At 64.0% G+C, this 20685-nt stretch overlaps 6 protein-coding genes across 6 annotated transcripts; 3 read left to right on the top strand and 3 right to left on the bottom strand.

Moving 5' to 3' along the window:
* Positions 1-676: 676 nt before the first annotated feature.
* On the top strand, positions 677-2854 carry PFL1_06930 (uncharacterized protein; the record flags this gene model as incomplete). The annotated part of the gene is made up of 1 exon (XM_007884047.1): positions 677-2854. The coding sequence occupies one exon, from the start codon at positions 677-679 to the stop codon at positions 2852-2854; it is 2178 nt and encodes a 725-aa protein (XP_007882238.1).
* Positions 2855-3671: 817 nt separating this feature from the next.
* PFL1_06501 (uncharacterized protein) lies at positions 3672-7070 on the bottom strand (the record flags this gene model as incomplete). The annotated part of the gene is made up of 1 exon (XM_007884042.1): positions 3672-7070. The coding sequence occupies one exon, from the start codon at positions 7068-7070 to the stop codon at positions 3672-3674; it is 3399 nt and encodes a 1132-aa protein (XP_007882233.1).
* Positions 7071-8551: 1481 nt separating this feature from the next.
* Positions 8552-11614, bottom strand: PFL1_06500 (uncharacterized protein; the record flags this gene model as incomplete). The annotated part of the gene is made up of 2 exons (XM_007884041.1): positions 8552-10494; positions 10630-11614. 2 exons carry the CDS (start codon positions 11612-11614, stop codon positions 8552-8554), a joined length of 2928 nt encoding a protein of 975 aa, XP_007882232.1.
* A 982-nt stretch (positions 11615-12596) lies between these two features.
* On the top strand, positions 12597-13003 carry PFL1_06499 (uncharacterized protein; the record flags this gene model as incomplete). The annotated part of the gene is made up of 2 exons (XM_007884040.1): positions 12597-12871; positions 12964-13003. 2 exons carry the CDS (start codon positions 12597-12599, stop codon positions 13001-13003), a joined length of 315 nt encoding a protein of 104 aa, XP_007882231.1.
* Positions 13004-13051: 48 nt separating this feature from the next.
* On the bottom strand, positions 13052-14903 carry PFL1_06498 (uncharacterized protein; the record flags this gene model as incomplete). Its single annotated transcript, XM_007884039.1, has 2 exons — positions 13052-14562; positions 14663-14903. 2 exons carry the CDS (start codon positions 14901-14903, stop codon positions 13052-13054), a joined length of 1752 nt encoding a protein of 583 aa, XP_007882230.1.
* A 1360-nt stretch (positions 14904-16263) lies between these two features.
* On the top strand, positions 16264-20570 carry PFL1_06497 (uncharacterized protein; the record flags this gene model as incomplete). Its single annotated transcript, XM_007884038.1, has 4 exons — positions 16264-16276; positions 16409-19648; positions 19746-19832; positions 19933-20570. The coding sequence occupies 4 exons, from the start codon at positions 16264-16266 to the stop codon at positions 20568-20570; spliced, it is 3978 nt and encodes a 1325-aa protein (XP_007882229.1).
* Positions 20571-20685: the final 115 nt, after the last annotated feature.

Genomic DNA, 20685 nt, shown 5'->3' with positions numbered 1-20685 from the left:
TCCCAAGACCCCGAGGGCTTAACACTTGTGTCCTCATCAACAACACACTTTGACCTTTCATTCACACCCTGTATTTGTTTCCATCCTCAGTCTTCTCTTGTAGGTAGAATGCAGCTCAAGTGTGCATAGAGATATGGATCCAGGTGATGAGAGGTGCAAAACAGTGGCCAGATGCCTTTCTCAAGGGATGTCGAAGTCGGCAGTGTCTGCAGCAGTGGGCGCAAGACCGTGGTCTCCCGACTTTGGACCCTCGTGAAAGCGTGGCTCAAGCGCGGGCAGTTCGAGATTTCTTGCCTCGCCTGCAGCCCGGTCTGCTGGCCTGCCTCCTTGCTTGCTTGCTTGCATGCCGCGTGCGTGCGTGCGTGCGTGGCTCAAAGGGGGTGTTGGATCCCTCTCTATCTCCCCCTCGCTCCCATCGTTCCGGCCTACCACCATCACCATCACCTCATCCATCGGACTTGCGCTGCTCCGACGCCAGCGTGCGCACCTTCCGACCCTCCTTCCGTTCGTTCGGGACCCGACCACTGCCATTCACCCCCTATGCCGTAGCTCGCCTCCTTCCCGACATCGGAAAACCTCCCTGCCCTGCCCCCACCGCCTCAAGCACCCTCAGCCCCTGATCTCATCCATCTCGTCATCACTGCGCGAGCTCGAGACCATCGCCATCGTCGCCACCATGTCGTCTTTCTCCCAGCAGCGGCAGCGGCGACAGCCGCGAAAGACGCCTGGCTCCACGGTCGATCCGGACGCAGACGATGAGCAGCCCCGCTCGTTCCCCGCCGCCATGTCGCTGCGAAAGCTCCCGACCCGCTTCGCCGACTCGTCTCCTTCTCCGCCCAACTCGCCCACCTACTACCCGCCATTTGCGCCCCAGCCACCCCAGAGCGCAAAGGCCTCGCAGAGATATCTCGCCGCCCTGCTCAAACCGTTGCTCGTGCCCACCGTCATTTTCGGCCTGCCCACCTGGCCGATCCTCGCGGCAACATGCGCCGTTCCCATCATCGGCGTCATGGCCATACCGCTGCTGATCCTCCTCTCGGTGGCGTTGCTCTATGCCATCGCCTGGCTCGCCTACCTCTTCCTTGCCCAGCCCGACCTCCCCGCCGTCTGGTCCTCGCCACGACGGTGGTCGTTCAAGAACCTCGCACCCTTTCTCCCGCTTTCGCCCATCCGCTGCGCCAAAGTCGACCTGGCCACGCTGCGTTATGCCATCACCGCGGTCCGCATCGCCTTTCCCGCCGTGTTTGACTGGAGCTATCGACGTGTGATGGTCCTCGGCACTCCAAAGGGCGCTAGCAGCCTCAAGGAGGGCATCGTCTACGGCAGCCCCTCCAGCCACAAGAAGCTCGATGTCTACCTCCCTTCTGCGCGTGCAGCTAGCTTCAGCGGCGGGTTTGGCGCAGCGGCGAACAGCACAGATAGGGACGGACGCCGGGGACGCAACCATTCTAGCACGTTCGCCGAGGCTAGCGGCACCACCGGCCCTTCTTCGTCGACGGACGCCGGCTCGACGGGTGCGCCCGTCATCGTCGTGGTCCCCTCGGTCTTTGCGCCGCTCTCGATCACGTCAAAGCGGAAGCTTTACCTCCAGCTTGCGCTGCGCTTCCGACGCATGGGCTACTGCGTCATTGTACCCGACATCACCTACTACCCCGAGTCGCGCATCAAGTCGTCGATCATCGACCTCCGCCTGGTCCTGCGGTGGACAGGCAAGAACTGCCAGAGGTACGGAGGCGATCCCACAAAGATCTACGTCATGGGTCACGGCCTCAGCGCGCACCTCGTCATGCTCACTGTGGCGCAGGAAGCCGTGGTCCTGAGTCGCGAGGGCCATCTCGATCGCGCCTACGAGCGCCAGAGGGGTCTCGAGAGGTGGCGCGACAACCCCTACGAGGCTGATGACGGCGACGAGGACAGCGATCGTCACGACCTCTATCGCGATACCAAGTACGCCGGATCGAGGGAGGACGACGACGAGTGGAAGAAGAGCGGCGAGGTCGGCGATGCCGCGCAGCCGATCGCAGCCCAGGTGGCTGGCAAGGACGACAGCATCACGACGCTAGGCGAGGACGACGTGCGGCCGGTCGAGGTGCACGAAGCGGACCGAGCTGATACATCTGCGGCCAGTGGCGATGCCTGGGTCGACGAGGTGGCGGGCTCCTCATCGTCCGTCCACCGGCTACCTGGTGCAGTCATGGGCTCTGCGCGGCGCTTTTCAAGCTCGGCCGGCGGCGGCGGCGTCAGCAGCACCAGCAACACCACCCATCACGGCCCTGGTCCACGACCCGGCATGACGCGTCGTCCGTCCCGTCGACAGGCATCGCCATCCGCGCACATTCTTTCGTCGGCAGGCTACATGGCGGCGGCCTCAGAGGTCGGCAACGGCCTGAAGCGAGTGTCGATCTACGAGCCGGAGATCGAGATACCCCCACTGGCAGGCCTGCTTCTCTTCTCGGGCATCAGCGACGTGATCAAGGGCTTCCGCTCGGAGTCGGAAAGCGGGCTGGAGCACCTCTCCTCGCTCCGCCGCGCCACGGGACCCAGCCACATCCAGTGCCTGCTTCACTCTCCGGCGCACCTCCTCTACGCGGCCAAGAACATCCTCGACACGCGCCTGCTGCCGCCCAAGGTGCTCCTCGTCCACGGCGGCAAGGACAGCGTGGTGCCCGTCGAGCAGAGCACGCTGCTCAAGACGCTCCTCGTCGGCATCGGCGTCGAAAACGTCAAGCTCAGGGCCTACCGCCACCTCGGCCACGCAGAGAGCCTGGCCTGCCTCTTCCTCGGCATGGGCAGGGCCAACACGAGGTATACCCGCCAGATCCTTGACGACGTCGCTGCCTTCATCGGCCAGTAGTACCCTCGTCGTCGGCCGCCCGTTCATCGCGGCCCACCACCCCTTTCTCGACCGGCACAGCTGCCGTCTTTGCAGAACGACTTTACGACGCCCGCCACCCCGTGTCGGGCTGGAGGTTTCCTATAACCTGTACGATACAGCCTTACACGCTCCCTCTTCTTCCGCGACAATGCGGACACGATCCAGTCCACTACGTGGCGTGGAACAAGGCGCGGTTCGAGAGGGGCTTGGAGCTCGGCGTTGGGTCGACGGCAGGTGCGACGACCCGGTATAGTATGCATAGGAGAGTCGATGTGACATGGCACCTCCGCGCTCTCGAGGCGGCGGGAGGAGGACTAGCTGGCTGCTACGAGGGATGCTCAAGGCTCGACGCGATACGGGTCGAGACGCGTCGCTGGCCCGAACGGGGTGGTTGCGATGCTGGGTGACGTTCGCTCGAGACCGCGGTTGCGACGGTCTCGATGAGGGGATGCTTGATGAATTGGTCCGAGAGCAAGGCAAGGCGATTCAACGCCTTGCTTGCTCGCCTTGGTCGGTGCCATGGCGGCGGTTGCCTGCATGCTTGCGTACATGTGCACAGGGCTGCGCATGTGTGGGTGTGTGTGCTTGTGTCTGTTCTTGCTGATTTGCCGTTGCTGTGGTTGATGTGTCGATGGTGGTGTTGGGGGTATCGGAATGCTGTTGATGCGAGTGAAAGACCATGCTTGCTCGAAGCCTTTGAAACGGAGACGGGCGCCGCGGTTGGCCCGCATGCGCAACGTGCGGTGAGCGAAAAACATGGCGGCCTCTGCGTCGTCACGAGGGCGCCTCAAAAGGCTCAGTACCGGCCTGCGGTCGCGTTCGACTTGTAGCCGTACGTCTGCTCGCCAAACGACGAGGCCTCGTGACGGGACGACGACGATGCGTACTCGGATCGCGGGGCATGCAATGCCCGGCTGCGCGCCTCCGGTGCGATCCAGGTATCGGTCATGCTAGCGCTGCTGCCGCCGCTGGCGCCGCCGGCACCTCGGATCGTGAACTGCCTCGGCTGCTCGTGGTCAAAGTCGCGCACGTTGCCGTGGTGATCCACGCCGATGGCCCTGGCCGGCAAGCCGTGTGACTCGTGCTGGCTGCGCAGCCTCCTGCGCGCCTCTTCCATCTCTTCCTGGATCGCCTGCGTCTTGCTGTGGCACTGGCGTCGCTGCTCTTCGTCGAGGTCGCCGTAGGTGACGGGCAGACGTCTACCAGTCGGATCTTCGTCATCATCGCGGGTCGTAGAGCGGGTCTCTCTCGCTTCCGCGGAGCTTCTCCTGATCCTCTTGCTGGCAGGCGACTCGTGCACCTGCGAAGAGTGATAAGAGAGGCGCGATGCGAGCGCATGAGGTGCTCGGTGCGTCGCAGCGCCGTGCCTGTCATCGTGACGGCCCGAGCCCCTCTCGTTGTCCGACCAGCTCTTGCGCTTGCGACCAGCGCTCATACGCTCAATGACAGAGGCGGGCGGAGCGTGTCCGAGACGGCAGAAAGGCCGGAGGAACGTGCAGAGGCCCCGTCTTGTCGGGTCGACGACGCCATACTTGTCGCGTCCTGTCTCCTGGATCGTCAGGATAAACCTTTCGAGGTTGTCCTGGCACAGGACCATGCCGTCGGCCATGCCTGCCTTGAAGCCCGGCATCACGCGAAGCGAGTCGACGATGACAAAGTCCACGCCTCGAAGCTCGAGATGTCCCGCGTCCCTCTCATAAAGCGCTTTGTTGCGAGCGTCGGTGCCGGAATAGGGAAGCGACAGATCAACGCGGAAGACCTCGTCCTGGCCTGTCGCTTTGTCGTACGGAATGATCTGGCATGCGTCTGACCCCAGGCCTTGCTGCGAGGAGACAAGTCGACTGGCATGCTGACGAGAGATGAACGACTTTGGGCAGATCGAAGACTCGCAAATGAGCATAGGGTAGTAGTGTCGGTCCCGGTTGCCGATCCGGATCGATGCCAGGTGCACTCGGGCAGTCTTGTCGGTCTCGTCCGATGGCGCAGCCGGCAGGGATGCGTCCTTTCCCGGACCTCGAGGGGAAGCAAGGTTCTGAGACTTGATCCAGGCGGCTGATTCGGCGCTCTCAAACCAGTCCGCAAGTGCCACCCACTCCGACCCCGAGGGTCCTGCCGTGCCAAGCTGGATGATACCGGCGTTCTGTGCGGCTACAGCGTAGTCGGACCAACGAGTGGCTCGAGCCCGCTGCCAGATGAGGGAGTCGGCCTGCTGCAGTAGGGGGACAACCTTGGAACGAAGCGGCGTTCGCTCCTTTCCCTGCTTGAAGCGCAACAGCACCTTTATGAGGGGACAGTAGGTCTCGAGGTCTTTTGTCAGCGGGCGTCTTATGGACACCGTCTCTGTGCTTGCTGAGGATGATGCGCCGTTCGCATCGCGACTCTCCGACGGTCCAACAGCAGAAGCTTCCGTCGTCGATCTTGGTCCAGCGGTCACCTGGTGGCCGCTCGCCTCTTGTCCGTCTGCCGCTGGTGTCGGAGCTGAGCAGTCAGCTGCTGCATCGTCCGAGGCTGAACCGTTCGACGACTGTTCAGCTGACGGCAGCTGCTGCGGTGGCGGTGGCGGTGGCGGTGGCGGTGGCGGTGGCGGTGGCACCGGCGGCATCGCTGGGCTTTCAGCTGCATCGGTGACGGTCTCTCGCTTGATTGTCGTGACTTGCTCGGGAGCCCGCTTGCCTGCCGCCTTCATCTCTGCCCTGACAAAGACGACGGAGCCAGCCGAGTCACTCCGAGGTCTCTGCTGTCGAGGCGCTTCCGGGAGACCGGCCGCGTTTGTCGGCAGCACCTCTTGAGGCTGTTCATCGCCTGTAGCCTCAGGTCGCCTGTCGACCGCGACCGTGGCCGCGACCTCCGGCTCAGGTTTGAGGTTGACATCTTCTTGACGTTGACTATCTGCCGCTGCTGGCTCGCACGGTAGTTCTACGTTGCTGTTGCTATGGGTCGAGCCTGCTCGGCTCGCAGCCCGTTGTGAAGACTGCAGATGAGCGCTGCTTTCTCGCGAGATACTCCAGACGCTTCCCTCGGTGTCGACGATGTGATCTTGAGCGCTGGTCCCAGGCGTGGAGCGTGCGTCCTGGGAATCTGCTGGTGTGCTCAGATCGGTCAGCTCGCTCGTGCAGCGCCTCAACTGACGAGCTTGGAGGGGTTCGTCCGAGTCTGCTGTGGAGCTTCTGATTGTGCGCGCTTGGTGCGAGCCATCGCCATGGGCCTCCTCGGCGTCGAGCGCAGGCGCAGGCCTCTGTGCCGCTTGCTGAGCGTCACCGTCAGTCCGCGTCGTATCCGAGACGCACGAGACTGCTTGCTGAGCGTCGCCCGATCTTGGCTCCGTGAGCGAAGGGACGGCTTCTTCCTCGGCCTGACGGTCAGACGACGTGACCGGTGCGTATTCGCTGGCGGATCGTGGTTCGCTGCGGGGCTGGTCGGCGAACTTGAGAGAGATCGAGGCGCCTGAAGCGAGCTCAGACTCGACCGGCTCGTCGTTCTCGCCAGGGTTGCCGATGATGATCGAGCCACCGATCCTCTCGAGCCGGATCGCGATGGAGCCGTGGCCTTGCACCAGGGCCTTTCGCATCCCTTCCTCGAGCTGGACAATGCGCTCAAAGCCGCGCTTCTCGGACTCCTGAAACATCAGCTGGTAATGGTCCAGCAGCTTTGTGAGCTTGGCGTTCTCGGTCATCAGCTGCGTAATCTTCGCACCATGGACCTTGTCCTGCGCCTCGATCCGCTCCTCGAGCAACTTGTTGAACTCCTGCGGCAGACCGTTGATCCTGGCCTCGAAGGCATCGAGCCTGGCATTGACCTGCGTGTCGAGCTTCTGTCGGTACGCTCGAGCCTGTGTCTCGAGGTATTGGGTTGCAGAGTTGGTCCTGCGAATGTTTTCCTCGTGAGCTGCAACGCGTTGCCTGACCTGCTCGGTCGATGCTCTCGACTCGTTGAGGGCGGTGTCGTGCTGACCGAGAAGGTGCTGGACCATGACCATGCCCTGCTCGAGCTGCTGCAGGCGGAACTGCATGCTTGCATTCGCCGTGAGCGCCGCCATCAGGGCCTCGTGTGTAACTTCGAGCTGCGCATTGGACGAGGCCGGTGCCGAGGGCGGAGGTCCGTTGTTGCGAGGAGACCACGGCAGGCGGGGATCTTGAGTGACTGACGCGGGAGCGATGCGGGGCACCGTGTTCCTCGATGGAGGTGGGCCCGCCATCGTCGCTGTGGCCTGTCCTCCGAGGATGTTTGCCGGGTGGTGGTGGAAGAGGGGAAGAGAGGGAATAAGAGAGAGAGGGCGGGCCGCGCTTTGGGTCTCGAGCGTTCGCCGCAGATATAGCCTGGCCTGGCGAGAGGGAGCGCTCTGGGCTGAAAGGGAAGCTGCGGCGCAAGGAGGGGAGTTTGGCGGTAGGGGACGAGGTAGGAGGGAGTAGGAGGCGAAAGAGAGATGGCAGGACGGTGGGTGTAAGGCTGCAAATGCCAGGAGCTCAGCTCGACGGCTCGCTGGCCCCCCTTTGTCTAGCCAAGCTGATGTTGGCGTGGCCAGCTGATCCCGTCGACCCACATGGGCCGAGCAGGTAGATGAAGCCGCCCCCTGGCCTTGATACACCGGCCGGCCAGGGAAAAATTCGAGCTGGGTTCGACACAGCGGCCCCTTTGTTGCAGGTAGGCGTGGCTAGGAGCGAGGAGAGGTACGTTCGTTGTGTCTCTCCTGCAGGAGAGGCCTTAGGGTGGCGGAGGTCGGGGCGTTGGGTTGCAGACCGTCCTCTTGCTTGCTTGCCTGCCTGCCTGCCTTCTTGCTTGCTTGCTTGCTGGCTCGCTTCTGCAAGAGGCCTCTGTTTCGGTGAGCCCGGACCTGTCAAAAATCTCGTCAAAGTTGTCCCGCAGAGCAGCTTTTCGCCACGCTGGCGGGCAGGCCCAGCAGGCAGGCAGGCAGGCAGGCAGGCAGGCAGGGTGGAGGCTGGTTGCAGGTCTCGGACCGTTTCCCTTCTTGCGGCTGCTACCGGTAGCTGGCTCTAGCTGGTCACCGAGGCCACCCTTCCGCCTCAATGACTCTCTCTATTCTTCCTCGGCCTATCACGATCAGAAACCAGGCCCAACGGCACATTATTCCTCCTCAGCAGCAGGCCAAACCAGCTTGCACGCCGGCCTAGTGTCAGCGAACGTCATCCTCAAGCCCGCGCGACTTGGAGCTGCGATTGCACGAGGCGAGGCTCAGAGTAGCGATGCAGAGGCACACATGGTGGGTGCGCCGACAAGTCATCGAGGCGCTTGGTGGTCATACAGTAGGCTCGACGGGATGGCTGCCATTGTCATGGCTTCGACGTAGTGTAGATGGGGCGGCACGCCAAGAGTTGCCCAGACGCTGTGACCAATCGTGATGCTGCTCCGGCCGCGGCTGGGAAAGAAGACTAGCTGAACTCGATGCTGTCGGAGGGATCTGCTCTGCTACTGGGTCGGGCGCTTGCTTGATGGCCGAGTCGAAGGCTCTCTCGACCGCTCGCTGGCTTGCTCAGGGAACAGCGCTTCATGCTTGCTCGACGTCGGCTCGTGGACTGGGGTCCAACCGTACGCCCACTTTGCTTGCGCTCTGCCTTTGGAGGACGCGTCGAGCGCAGACGGGTTATTCTTAGTCTCGGGATGTTCTTGGTCTCAGCGGGGAGTCTCGGTGTCGTCGCTGATCAGCGAACGGCCTGATGATCAATCCTGAACGGCGCCGGAGTGCCCGTAGGCGGAGTGATCGTGGGCGTCGTCTTGCCTGCTCGAAGACGAGGAGTCGGGGAGCGATACGGAGATCTGCCTTTCCGGGGCCCTCTCTGCTGGCTCCGCCCTGGCACAGACGTTGCCGCTTCCTGTACCGCGGATGGTAAAGTGCCTCGGCGTCTCTTCGTCAAAGTCCCTCACGAAGCCATTCCGGTCGATGCCGGTCGCTTTGCGGGGCGACTCGTGGGAGGAAGATTCTCGAGACCTCCGGCGAGCCTCTTCCATCTCGTCGCGGACGGCACGAGTCTTGGTATGGCACTGACGGCGTTGTTCCTCGTCCAAGTCACCATAGACGGCGGGCAAAGCAGCGCCCGCTGCGGCTGCGCCTGTCGCGTCTCCGCTGCGTCGCTCGGAAACGAAAGTGGCGTCGATCGCAGGCTCCGTGCTCAGGCAGGTCCTCTTGCCGACCGGCGACTCTCCACGCTCGATGGGGGATTTTGACCAACGCGACGCGGGCCCAACCGATGGAGCATGCTCTGAGCTGCCTTTGCCTGCGTTCGACTTGAAGCCTTGGCTCGCCTCCTCGTAGGACGGGCTCTTGCGCTTGCGACCGGGAGACTCGCCAACGCGCGCACAGGGCGGCACGCTCAGCTGAACGACCGGCTTGATGAGGGTGAGCAGCCCCTGCCTTGTCACGTCGACAAGGGCGGCCTTGCCCTCGGGCAGACTTCGGATGACGAGGTTGTAACGCTCGAGGATATCTCGGCAGATGACCAGGCATGCCTCGATGTTGTCCTCGAAGCCAGGCATAGACCGGATCGACTCCACGACGAGGAACTCGGCTCCCCGCAGCGGAAGGTGAGCGCCGTCCCTGTCGTAGAGCTTCTTGTTGAAGCCCTCGTGACCGGCGTAGGGCACCAGGACATTGGCGCAGAACGTCTCTTGCTGACCCGTGGATGGGTCCGGAGGGATTATCTTGCACGAATCGGTTCCCAACTTCTTCTGCATCGCCAGCAAGTTGTCCGCGTAGCGTCGCGAGATGAAGGAGCGCGGGCAGGCTGGCGAATCGCAGATGAAGACGGGATAGTAGCGGTTGTCCCTGGAACTGACTCGGAGCGCAGCTCGATAGATCATCACTCCTCGGTCGCTACTCCTTTCCGAGTCTCCGGCACCTCCAGCTGCTGGACGCTCGTAACCCGTGGCTGCTGAGCCATGGCGTGCGGCCTCCCGACCGCGCCGATTTTCGAAGATGATGGGCCTCGACCAGACGATCCCTTCGATGGTATCGAACCACTCGGACAGCATGACCCAGGTGCCTTTGACCGTCTTCATGCCGAGCCGAACGATGCCGGCCCTTGCAGCGTCTGCGGCGTAGTCGGCCCAGCGCAGGGCGTGCGCACGCGCGTAGACCATGGGGTCAGCCATCGCAAGGCTGGTGGCCACATGGTAGCGAGCCGGCTCGAAGGAGCCCCGCGTCCGGAGGTAGAGCAACTCGGCAATGAGCGGGCGGTACAGCTCCAAGTCTCTGTCTGCCGGTCGGCGAGGAATCTGGCGATGAGCGGCAGCGTGGCGCTCAGAGTCGTGCGAGGCCCGGTCTGCTGCCGAATGGTCGTCCAGGTACGGATCAGCCACGACCTGGGAGGTCGACGGACTAGAGGCCCGCGTGTCTTCTGGGGACCGAAGGCGAGACGCGGCGTTCTGCAAGCTTTCCTTTTCAAGCTTGCTTGACTTGCTCAGAGCCGATGCCTCTCGCTGTTGCTTGCTCGCGGTAAGCTTCACTGGCTCGCCTGCCGCGCTGATGGTGAGACTGGCCGGTCGGACGGCCCTGGAGGTGACCTCTTCGTCTGCTGCACCGGTTGCCGATTGCATCTCTGCTCCGACGCAGACCACCGAGCCGGTGGAAGCCGTCCGCGGTCGCTGGTGTCGACGCGAATCCGCATCTGCCCGGGTTTCGATGTGCGATACGGCATCGTGAGAGCTCTTCTCCTCGACTGGCTGGCAACGGCGAGCCTCGGCAGAGACAGCGCCTCGAGAAGCCGTCCCGACCCTGCCTTCGCTCCCGAAATGGCATTTACCTCCGTCGGCATTGAGCTCTTCGATTCCTCGTGGCTGCGGAGAGCCTCTCCCGGCCCGCGATCCATTCGATGTGCTTGTTGCGGCGGGGCGAGCGTTGCGTGTCGTTTCCTCTGCGCGGCCAAATGTGCTCGACGCTGTCGGCTTGTCGCCATGCGACGTGGAGGAGGCATCGGCACGGGTGAGACGAGTCAGGCTTTTGGATCCGGCAGCGCGATCGAGCTGCATTGAGGCGTCGGGCGCCAGCTTGGTCTCGACGGGCGGAACGGTCTCGCCTGCATTGCAGACTTTGACGGCTCCCATGCCCTCGACTCGGATGGCAACAGAGCCACGGCTTTGCTCGTGTGCTTCGCGTATGGCGTGCTCGAGCTGGGTGGCGCGGTCGGAAGAGTGCCTTTCGGACTCCTGGAACATGTGTCGGTACTGGTCCAACAGCTTGGTGAGCTCGGCGTTCTCTCTGGCCAGCTCCTGGATCTGAGCGTCGTAGACCTCGGCTTGCTGCTTGAGGCGGCTCTCGACGAGGGCCTCGAAATGCTGGCGCAGCTTTTCGATCTTGCCGTCGAAGGCTTTGAGCCTGCTCTCGATCTTAGCGTCGAGTTCCTGGCGATACGATTCGGCCTTGGACTCGAGGACTTGCTGCTGGCTATCGAAGCTGCTTCTGCTGGCGCCTTGGTCGCTGCTGAGGTCCCTTGCCTGCTCGGTCGAGGCCCTGTGCTCGTTCAAGGCGATATCGTGCTGACTGAGGATATGCTGGGACATGATCATGCCCTGCTCGAGCTGTTGCAGCCGGTACTGCACGCTGGGAATGGCAGAAAGTGCCGTCACCAGGGCGTCGCAGCTGCTGTCGCGCTGGGCACGCGGTGAGGTGGGAGCCGAGGGGGGCGGTCGGCTGCTCCATTGCGGCGAGGAGAGGCGAGGGTCCTGGGTGGCGGACGCAGGAGCTGTGCGCGGCACCATGCTCCTCGACGTGGGTGATGAGCTCGCCATGACTGCGAGAGCGAGGGCCAGCGTACCTGGCGGGAGGCGTGGGTATGAAAGGGGATAGCTTGGCAGTGGCGAGAGGGGAAGAAATGGAGGAGCGGTGGCAAGACGCGTTCTGGCCGCGGCCGAGACGCTCGAGCAGACAGAACAAGAGAGTAGAGTGAGGCAGGCCACGCCAGGGTGGCCCAGGCCTAGCAGCAAGAAGAAACGGCCTAGAGCACATCACGGGCTTGCCAGAGGCAGATCAAAGGCGAGACCAGGCAGGAGGGGCCAAAGCGTCGGGGCGAGCCGGCCAACAGAGATCGACCGCTTTGGCCCCTCCGGCCAGCAGCGGCCCACCCGCCTGCCGCCAGACGCACGGCCAAGCAGGCAGAGCGGTCCTCTGCCAAACGACGGACGCATGCTGCAGGGAAGCCTCCGAGCCACGACACAAGCCCGGCGAGCGAGCCAGCGACAGGTAGGCCGTCAGGCAGGCGGGCAGGCGTGACGGCGGTGCTCCCCTTGGCTTTCTCTTCCTTCTCTCTTGAGCCTGGCGGGTGGTGCAGGCAGGCACGCGCCGCCTTTCTCGCTGGCAGGCCCAGGCTGTCCTGTCAAAACCCTGGCTGGACAGGCCGGCAGGCTAGAGAGCGAGGTCCTCAGGCGAGAAAGCAGGCCAGCCAGGAAAACCCAGCCCAGGCCAGCCAGGCCAGCCTCCACTTTGCTGCAGCTGCAAAGAAGCTTGATGATGATTGCCCGAGCGCCCCTCCGTGGTTGCCCTTCCTCTGCCTTGCTTTCGCTTTCGGAGCTCCCGACGACCACCCTCCATTTCTGTCGATCTCGTCTCAACCTTGGAGTCCTTCGAGCTCGCGCTACCTGCCCCTCACAACTCATCTCTCTTTCTTCCGGTCGAAGCCGACAAACGTCGAGGCCTTCAGCAAGGCACAGCAACGGCCAAGCCAGGCTAGCGCCGCCACAAGCTCCCCCCTCCCCCCTCCGGCCTCCTGCAAAGATGCCAGAGATTGATTCGGACCACCCGAACCCGTGCTATCCGAAGGCGTGCGCCATCCAGAGCTGCCTCACCTCGAACAGCTTCAACCAGTCCAAGTGCGAGCACCTCATCGACGACCTCTACCGCTGCTGCGCACAGTTCTACAAGCAGCGCGGCACCGACGCCGAGGCCGACAGCTGCCCCATCCCCTCGGTCGTCGAGCGTCGGATAAAGAAGATGGAGGCCGAAGGAAAGGGCGGCGACGGAGGCACCTTCCTCGAGACCCGCCGCAAGTCGTAGCAAGTCGTAGGACGCGAAACCTTGGCTCGGCACAAGGCATACGCCCGAGCGGGCAGCCACATGCATGCTGGCTGTGCACACATCCAAGCGTCGGCGTGATGCACATCAAGGGGTTCTCTGTCGCCTAGTCTCAATCTAACTGACGCCGATCCAGCAAGAGGGCCACCTGACGATGCTCAACTGAAGCGATCCGCCAGGCTCCTCTGGCCAGCCGCATCCCCCAGCCTGCTCATCAGGTCGCCGCGCTCGGACTGGGCCGCGCCCAGCCTCGCAGCCAGATCGCCCGAAGCGTGGCTGGCTTCTGCGCCCCGACGTCGTCTGTCCTTTCTCGCCTCGCCGTACCGCTCGGTTCCGTAGTCGGCCCACTGCTCGTCGTCGCCCTCACCTTGCCCTCCCCATGCCATAGAACCGCCACCCGGCGCCTTCATCCGACCTCTGCCCTTGATCTTGACCCGTCCTCCATCGCCACCGCCGCTGCCGCGCGGCACCGGAGATGCCGACCGCCGGCGCTCCCGAGCGTCAAACATGCCGTCGAGGTCGGCATCCAGGGCGTCCCTCGCTCCACGTCCGTCACTGCCTCGTTCGCCCCTGCCACCCCTGCGCCGCGGCTTGTCCAAAGCTTGCCGTTCAAAGTCGTCGTGGCCCCACCTCGTCGCCGACGATCCCGATGGCCGGCCCCGACCCCTGCCGTCCTTGAGCCTGTCGAAGAGGTCGCCACCGGCACTGGCGGTTCCAGCGCCGTCCTCGACCAGGTCGGCCATCATCTGCCCTTCCAGCTTCTGCTCGTGGAGCGCTCCGCCGGCTTGCCGCGAGGCGAGGTGCGCGTCGAGCTCGGAGTCCAGCTCGTCCATGACCGCCCTGCGATCCGATGGGCCCCGTCCTCGCCTCGGCTCGGAGTCGGCTTCCGTTGCAGCGCCGTGGGGTCTTGCGGGCAGGCCGGCCGATCCAAAGGCCCTGTTCTTGGAGCTCGTGCTTGGGAAGAGCTCGACTGCGTCGCTGACCTCGCCAACGTCGAGCAGTCGCGGGACGATCTCCTTGCCAGCCTCCTGCCCGTGCTCCTTGTACCACTGACTCCGGCTGGCCGCCCGAGACGGCTTGACATCCCAATCCTTGACCGCGTGCCGCACGTAGAGCGCCGAGCGAAGCTTGGCGAGCGCCACGTATTCGGGCTTCTCCCGATGTTGCCGCCGATCCGCCTCCTCCATCTCGCGGTAAATCTCCGGCACGTCGTCTGGCAGGGTCGAGGCGCCATTGGTGCTGGAGGATTGGTCGGCCAGTTGTGCCCTCGCGGCCTGCCTTTCGATCGAGGTGTACAGCTTGCCAGGCATCCGATGCGCCTTCCGCGGCGCAACGAGCGATGAAATGACCTCGGGGTCCCACTCCTCGTCCGAAGTCTCGAGGATCGTCTGGAGGTTCGGCAGCGGGATCAGCGGCTCCGTCGACATGTCGGTGGCGGGGCAGAGGTACTCGAGGGCGATGCGGGCCGCCTCTTCGGTGGGGAAGACGATGTTGCAGCGCTCATCGTCGACCCACTCGAGGCCCAGGGGCTGTGCGCCGAAGTGAGCGACGTAAGCGAACAGCCGCGAGGTCGACATCTGCGTGATGGGCAGGCCCTCGATCAGCAGCGTATCCAGGCGAACGTCGCTGCCGCCCTCGACGGGAGGTGGTGATGGGACCTCGCTGGGCTCTGGTGACGGGCAGGGACGAGGGGCAGTGTGAAAGGTCCGTCAGAGACACTTCAAGCAGCGAGGCTGCCGGATTGCGTGGAAGCGATCTAGGACACTCACCTTCCACGCCGACAAGTTTTGCGTCGTCCAGCGCCATGTGCTCCTCTCTGGACAGCGGGCTTGGTCCTCTCCGTGCACCCGCGTCGATACCTTCCTCCCTGGGGACGGCGTAGAGCTTTGCCTGCCTGTCGCGGTTCCCGTCAGCCATGTTCTCATCCTCGATGGCCATCGGATCAGCTTGCTGAGCGGAAGAGGAAGCGGCGTCGGAGGCTGCGCCGTAGTCGAGGGTGACGCTAGCCATCGCGGAGGTGGAAGGTGGATGTTGCGAGCGGGCGCTGGGGTCGAAAGGTACGGGGGTGCCTCGTAGGTTGAACTGTTGACAACGGCGACACTGGTGATGACGACGGAGCAGACCGATGCTGGATTGAAGGTGTAGGGGCAGGCGACAGGAGGAGTGGGAGGATGGCCGTCGTGTTTGAAGCAACGTTGGATGAAGTGCACGTCCGACTCCAGAGAGTGATCGGTTCCTGCTTTTCCGCTTCCCGAGATGCATCCTCCCCCCGCTTCGAGCGTGGACCCCTATCGATGCCCTCGACCCGTGGGGGGCGTCCAGTTGCAGCGGCCGAGCCTTCAGGCCTTCCTATACGGTGCTCGAACTGACCCCTTAGGCTTTGCCTCGACGAGGACTCGGCCACTGCTGTTGTCCGCGACTTTGGCGGCGATACCAGGACCCACAAGGAACTTTGCCACTCGGAGGATGCGGACCGCCGCCGTTGTTTGGCCACGGCTCGAGCGGCCCACGAGGCTGCTGGGTGCATCTCAGCAGATAAGCCTATCTCGAACACCCTGCCTCTAGCTTCGTCGTTGTCGTCGAGTTGTCGCTGCGACGTTGCCCGAAAGGGGTCAACTCGGTATGTTGGCAGCGGAAAGACCAACACGTACGCAAGAAGACGCGCTCGTCGAAGCAAGCTTGCTTTCGCCTCGAGTCGGCAAAGTGGTCCGCGGCCTGTTTGGTGCCGGTGGCCGTGCGCTTTAGACTCGGTCGATGGCGAGGCAGTAGGTGGCGAGGGCGATACGGAGACGGCCGCTGGAATTCAATTTCATGCAAGGCTGGCTGGCTGGCCCCATCTTCTAGGCTTGGCTTGCCCTTGCCAGGATGCTCTCGCTGTCCCCTTCCCACCCCCGCCTGCCACGTCGACTGGGTCGCCGCGTCGTCTTCCCCCTCTCCTTCGTCCACACAACCCTATCTCTATACAGCATCTTGCCGCTGGCATGTCGGCCTGACCCGTCCCACGGCAGCCTCCGGTCCCTCCATCGACTCTCGGAATCACACCGGCGCTCCACCCGATACCCCATCCCTTCTCGCAGCCCTGCCTATAAGCCTTCCAGGTCCAATCGGGCCGCGATCCCCCTCCCCGCTGTCCTCGCTCTCGTCGCAAGCTGCGCCCGGACCTGCCGCTCGTTACCGCCACCAGCAGCAGCCCCTGGTGCTGGCCGAATCATCTCGCTACACGCACCTTCGGCTTTGCCGCTCCCCGACCGAGAACGTTCCATACCCTCCCCGGTCTCCTTGGCAGGCAACCGCGTCTCTGGCTAGGCGGCGGCCCCTCACTGTTGTGTTCGGCGCTTCGAACGGCACCTGACCGCGCGCTTTGGTGATCATGTCGACCAGCAGTGAGTCACGGCGGCAGCAGCACCACCACCCGCTGGCTTTTCGTCGGCCAGGCCGTAGCGACAGGAACACGGACGCTGATCTGAAGCCGTACACCACTGCTTGGCATCCTGCTCTCCGCTCCTCTGCTACAGATGACGCTACGCTCGACGAGCAACACTCGCGCACCCGAAGCTCTTCGCTAGCCGACGTGCAGGGTCACAACGGGCAGGATCAGCAGGCCACGCACAAGGATCGATCCTCGTCGTTCAACCTCTTTGGCTCCTCGACCCGTCAAGCAGATCAATCCTCGCCCGCTGCGGCCGCTGCCTCTGCTTCTCAAAAGTCTGGCGGCGCCGCCACTTTCGACTTCGACACGCGGCGCCCGAGGAATGCCTATGACCCTAACAGCCCTGGCGGCCAAGCCCCGGCTCGCAAGGGAAAGATGTTCCCGCGCTCCGTCACTTTTGAGCCCAACAACTCTTCCTTCCCGCCCAACACGGCCAAGAACCGCTCCAGGATGTCGTCCTATCATCCGACCCAAGACGACAGCCCCTACGACGAGAGCGTCGACCTCGAGAGGCAAGGCTCCGGCGGCGGGAGCGGCATCAGTAGCGGCAACAACCGGGCGAGCAACTCGGCCTTTAGCCACCTCGAAGGTCGCAGCTACCGCTTCCAGCCCGCCCAGGATGCCGGAAGCCTGAGCGCATCGGTCTTGTCGGGCTCCTACACCGCCACCTCGGGCACTATTCGGGACAGCACCGCGCACCTCGCCGAGATGATGCTCATGTCGGACGAAGAGGGGGCCAGCATGAACGGCTCCCGCATCTACGACATCGGCGAGGAGGAGGACGACGAGCTGATCTCGGTAACCAGGCTGCCTGACAGCATCAGCCCGACCGCGTCGCAGCCTGCCACACCAGGCACCGCCCAGACCGGCCCCAGCAACCTCTCGCGAGCCATGGCTGCATCGAGAGGCACCAGTCCCGAGAGCGGCAAGACGCTGGCGGCCGAGGACGGCAGCGAGGCCACTCCTCGACTGTTCACGCCGATCCTCGGCATGGCCCAGCAGCCCGTCGCCACTCCGATGTCGACCGGCGAAGCCGCCGAGGACTACGTGGGCCCCGCCGGCGAAAGGACGCCCTTGCTCGGCGTTGATCCAGGCACGAAAGAGGCCCAAGGACGCGGACGTCAGGGCAGCTCGTTGGCGCCGTCTCGTGCCCACGCTTCCACCAGTCGCTCCAGGTCCGACAGCCGCCAGGGCCGCCGCAGCCAGGACTTCCGCGACCGTGCCACCAGCGTCGACCGCTCAAGCTCCATCGGCGCCGCCGATTCGTCCACCTTCAGCCAATTCAGCGAGAGCGCTCGCGCCGGCATCGGCTACGGCGCCCTCGCGCAGGCGGAGCAGTCGGTCATCGAGCACCGTGTGCCCCCGCATCGAAGGCCAAGCCAGCCTCTGGGCTACCCGTGCGACGAGGCCGAGGAGCTGCTCTCCCCAGCTTGGGCTCTCGTTCCAAGGCGATTCCGGCCTGGTGCGGGTGAGCAGGGCGTCCGGAAGCTGACGGGTCCCAGGCAGCACCTGCACAACCTGACCGCCTCGATGCGGAAGCTTACCTGGCAGACGGCGCTCGAGGCCTCTGCCGAGCCGGTGCGGCTGCTTCCGGCCGTCATCCTGGGCATGCTGATGAACGTGCTCGACGGTGTCTCGTACGGCATGATCATGTTCCCGGCCTCGTACCCGATCTTCAGCAACTTTGGCGGCGACGGCGTGTCGATGTTCTTCCTCACCTGCGTGCTGTCGCAGCTGGTCTACACGCTCGGCGGCTCCATCTTCAAGGGCGGCAACGGCAGCATGATGATCGAGACGGTGCCCTTCTTCCACATCCTGGTCAAGATCATCATCGATACCCTCGGCGACGAGGACCGCGGCGCCATCGTCGCCACCACCATGGTCGCATTTGCGCTGTCGTCGATCCTCATCGGCCTCGCCTTCTTCCTGCTCGGCGCGCTCCGGCTCGGCGTGCTGATCGGCTTCTTCCCGCGCCACATCCTCGTCGGCTGCATCGGAGGCGTCGGCATCTTCCTCATCGAGACCGGGCTCGAGGTCTGCGGCCAGCTCAAGTCCGAGGAGGGTTTTCAGTACAACCTCGAGACGCTGCGCTACTTCTTCCAGTCCGGCCACATGGTCGCCCTCTGGCTGCCGCCGCTGCTGCTCGCCGTCCTGCTGCGCCTAATCACCGCACGCTTCCACCACCCATTCATCTTCCCCGGCTACTTCCTGATGATCCCGGTCGTCTTCTACATCGTGGCCGTCGGCATCCTCCGCGTGCCCATGTCGACGCTGCGCGAGCAGGGCTGGGTGTTTGACATTGGCGAGAGCGCCAGCCAGGCGCCCTTCTACCGCTTCTACACCTACTTCGACTTCCGACAGACGAGCTTCAGGGCGCTGTGGGCCACGATGCCGACCCAGCTGGCGCTCGTCTTCTTCGGCATCCTCCACGTGCCCCTCAACGTGCCGGCGCTCGGCGTCAGCATCAACGAGGACAATGTCGACACCGATCGCGAGCTCGTGGCCCATGGCATCTCCAACGTGCTGGCCGGCCTGATCGGCACCGTGCCCAACTACCTCTGCTACGTCAACAGCGTCCTCTTCTACCGCGTCGGCGGCGGGTCGAGGCTGAGCGGCCTCATGCTCGCGGCGGGCACCAGCGTCATCATGATTGCCGGGCCAGGCACCATCAGCTACATGCCCGTCATGATCGTCGGTGCGCTCATCTTTGTGCTCGGCATCGACCTGGCCAAGGAGGCGCTCTACGACACCGTCGGCCGCGTCAACGGCTGGGAGTACTGGACCATTTGGGTCATCGTCATCGTCATGACCTACTGGGACTTCGTCTACGGCATCCTCGCCGGCATCATCATCGCGTGCTGCTTCTTCGTGGTACAGACATCGCGGCGCAAGACGGTGCGGGCTATTTTCGACGGCAGCGTGGCGCGCAGCACGGTGCGCCGCCACATGACGCAGCGCCACTTCCTCGACGAGGTCGGCACGCAGACCCAGATCATCAAGCTGCAGGGCTTCCTTTTCTTCGGCACCATCAACTCGGTCGAGAATCTGATCCGACGGGCGCTCGACATCGCCGCGTGGAACCAGAACCCAATCCGCTTCCTCATCGTGGACTTCACCTTGGTCAGCGGCGTCGATTTCTCGGCCGCTGAGGCCTTCACCCGCATCAATCGCCTGCTGCTGGCAAAGGACGTGGTCCTCGTCTTTTGCGGCCTGCAGCCCGACGGTGACGTCGGCGTGGCCCTCCGGAGCGTCGGTCTCTGGGCTGATCAAAGCGATAAGCTCGAGGTGTTTGCCAACCTCAACGAGGCCCTGGAATGGACAGAGAGTGAGTGCAGCCGGCTGCCGGCGTCGGACCAAAGAGTCTGAGCACATTGCTGACACCGGCTGCGACCCTCTGTGCCGCCCTCTGACGACCTCGACAGACGAGTACCTCCGCGGCCTGTACGCATCTGATCTGATGGCGGCGAAGGCGTTCGGTCAGGCATCGTTGGCGGCCGCTGGTGGTCTCGGTGAGTCTCTTTTTTCGCTGCGCATCGGCTCCCACTGAACACCGACCTGGACATCTCTGACCTCCCACGCTTGACCTACGCCGCACTCCAAACATCTCAGACGTCCCGGACCAGAAGCGTCGGCCGGCCTTCGTCCTGGACCAGTCGTTTGAGAACTCGCCCCGCCGCCACCACCTGCACGAGGCGGCCAAGACGGCGGTGAGGACCGGCGGCGAGGCGTCGCTGTCTGCAAAGCCGCCGACTTCTGGCACGCCGCCGCCGGCGAGGGCGGTGCACGCGCAGCCGGTGCCGATCCTGCTCATCACCTTCCGTGCCTACCTGCACGACATCACCAGCGAGGAGGACTTCATCGTGCAGCTGGCGCCCTACTTCCAGCAAGTGCGGCTGACGCGGGGCGAGGTGCTGTGGAGCCGGGGCGATCCGGCCGACGGCTTCTACCTGATCGAGTCGGGCATCCTCAAGGCGCGCTACGACTTCCCGCAGGAGCAGTACGAGATCAACGAGGCCATGCTGGCCGGCACGATTGCCGGCGAGCTCACCTTCCTCGCCGAGCGCGAGCGCAACACGACGGTCCACGCCGAGCTCGACGCCACGCTGTGGAAGCTCGACACGGCCTCGCTCCAGAAGATGCGCGACGAAAAGCCCGCCCAGTTTGGCCAATTCGTCAAGGTCCTCCTCCGGATCGCCGGAGAGGAGCAGGAAAGCCTCATGTCGTACCTCGTCTCCCGCCTCAGCTGAAGCGAGATCGAGTCGCAGAGGAAACGCAGAAAAGGCGGAATAGGTCCATCATCATTCTTGTCTCGTCGTCATCATCTTCTCCGTCCTCTCAATTCATGGAAGCGTTCGTGCCGCG

The sequence above is a fragment of the Pseudozyma flocculosa genome (assembly GCF_000417875.1).
Source record: "Pseudozyma flocculosa PF-1 unplaced genomic scaffold scaffold00026, whole genome shotgun sequence".
NCBI lineage: Eukaryota > Fungi > Basidiomycota > Ustilaginomycetes > Ustilaginales > Ustilaginaceae > Pseudozyma > Pseudozyma flocculosa.
This window is presented reverse-complemented; position numbering and strand designations above follow the sequence as displayed.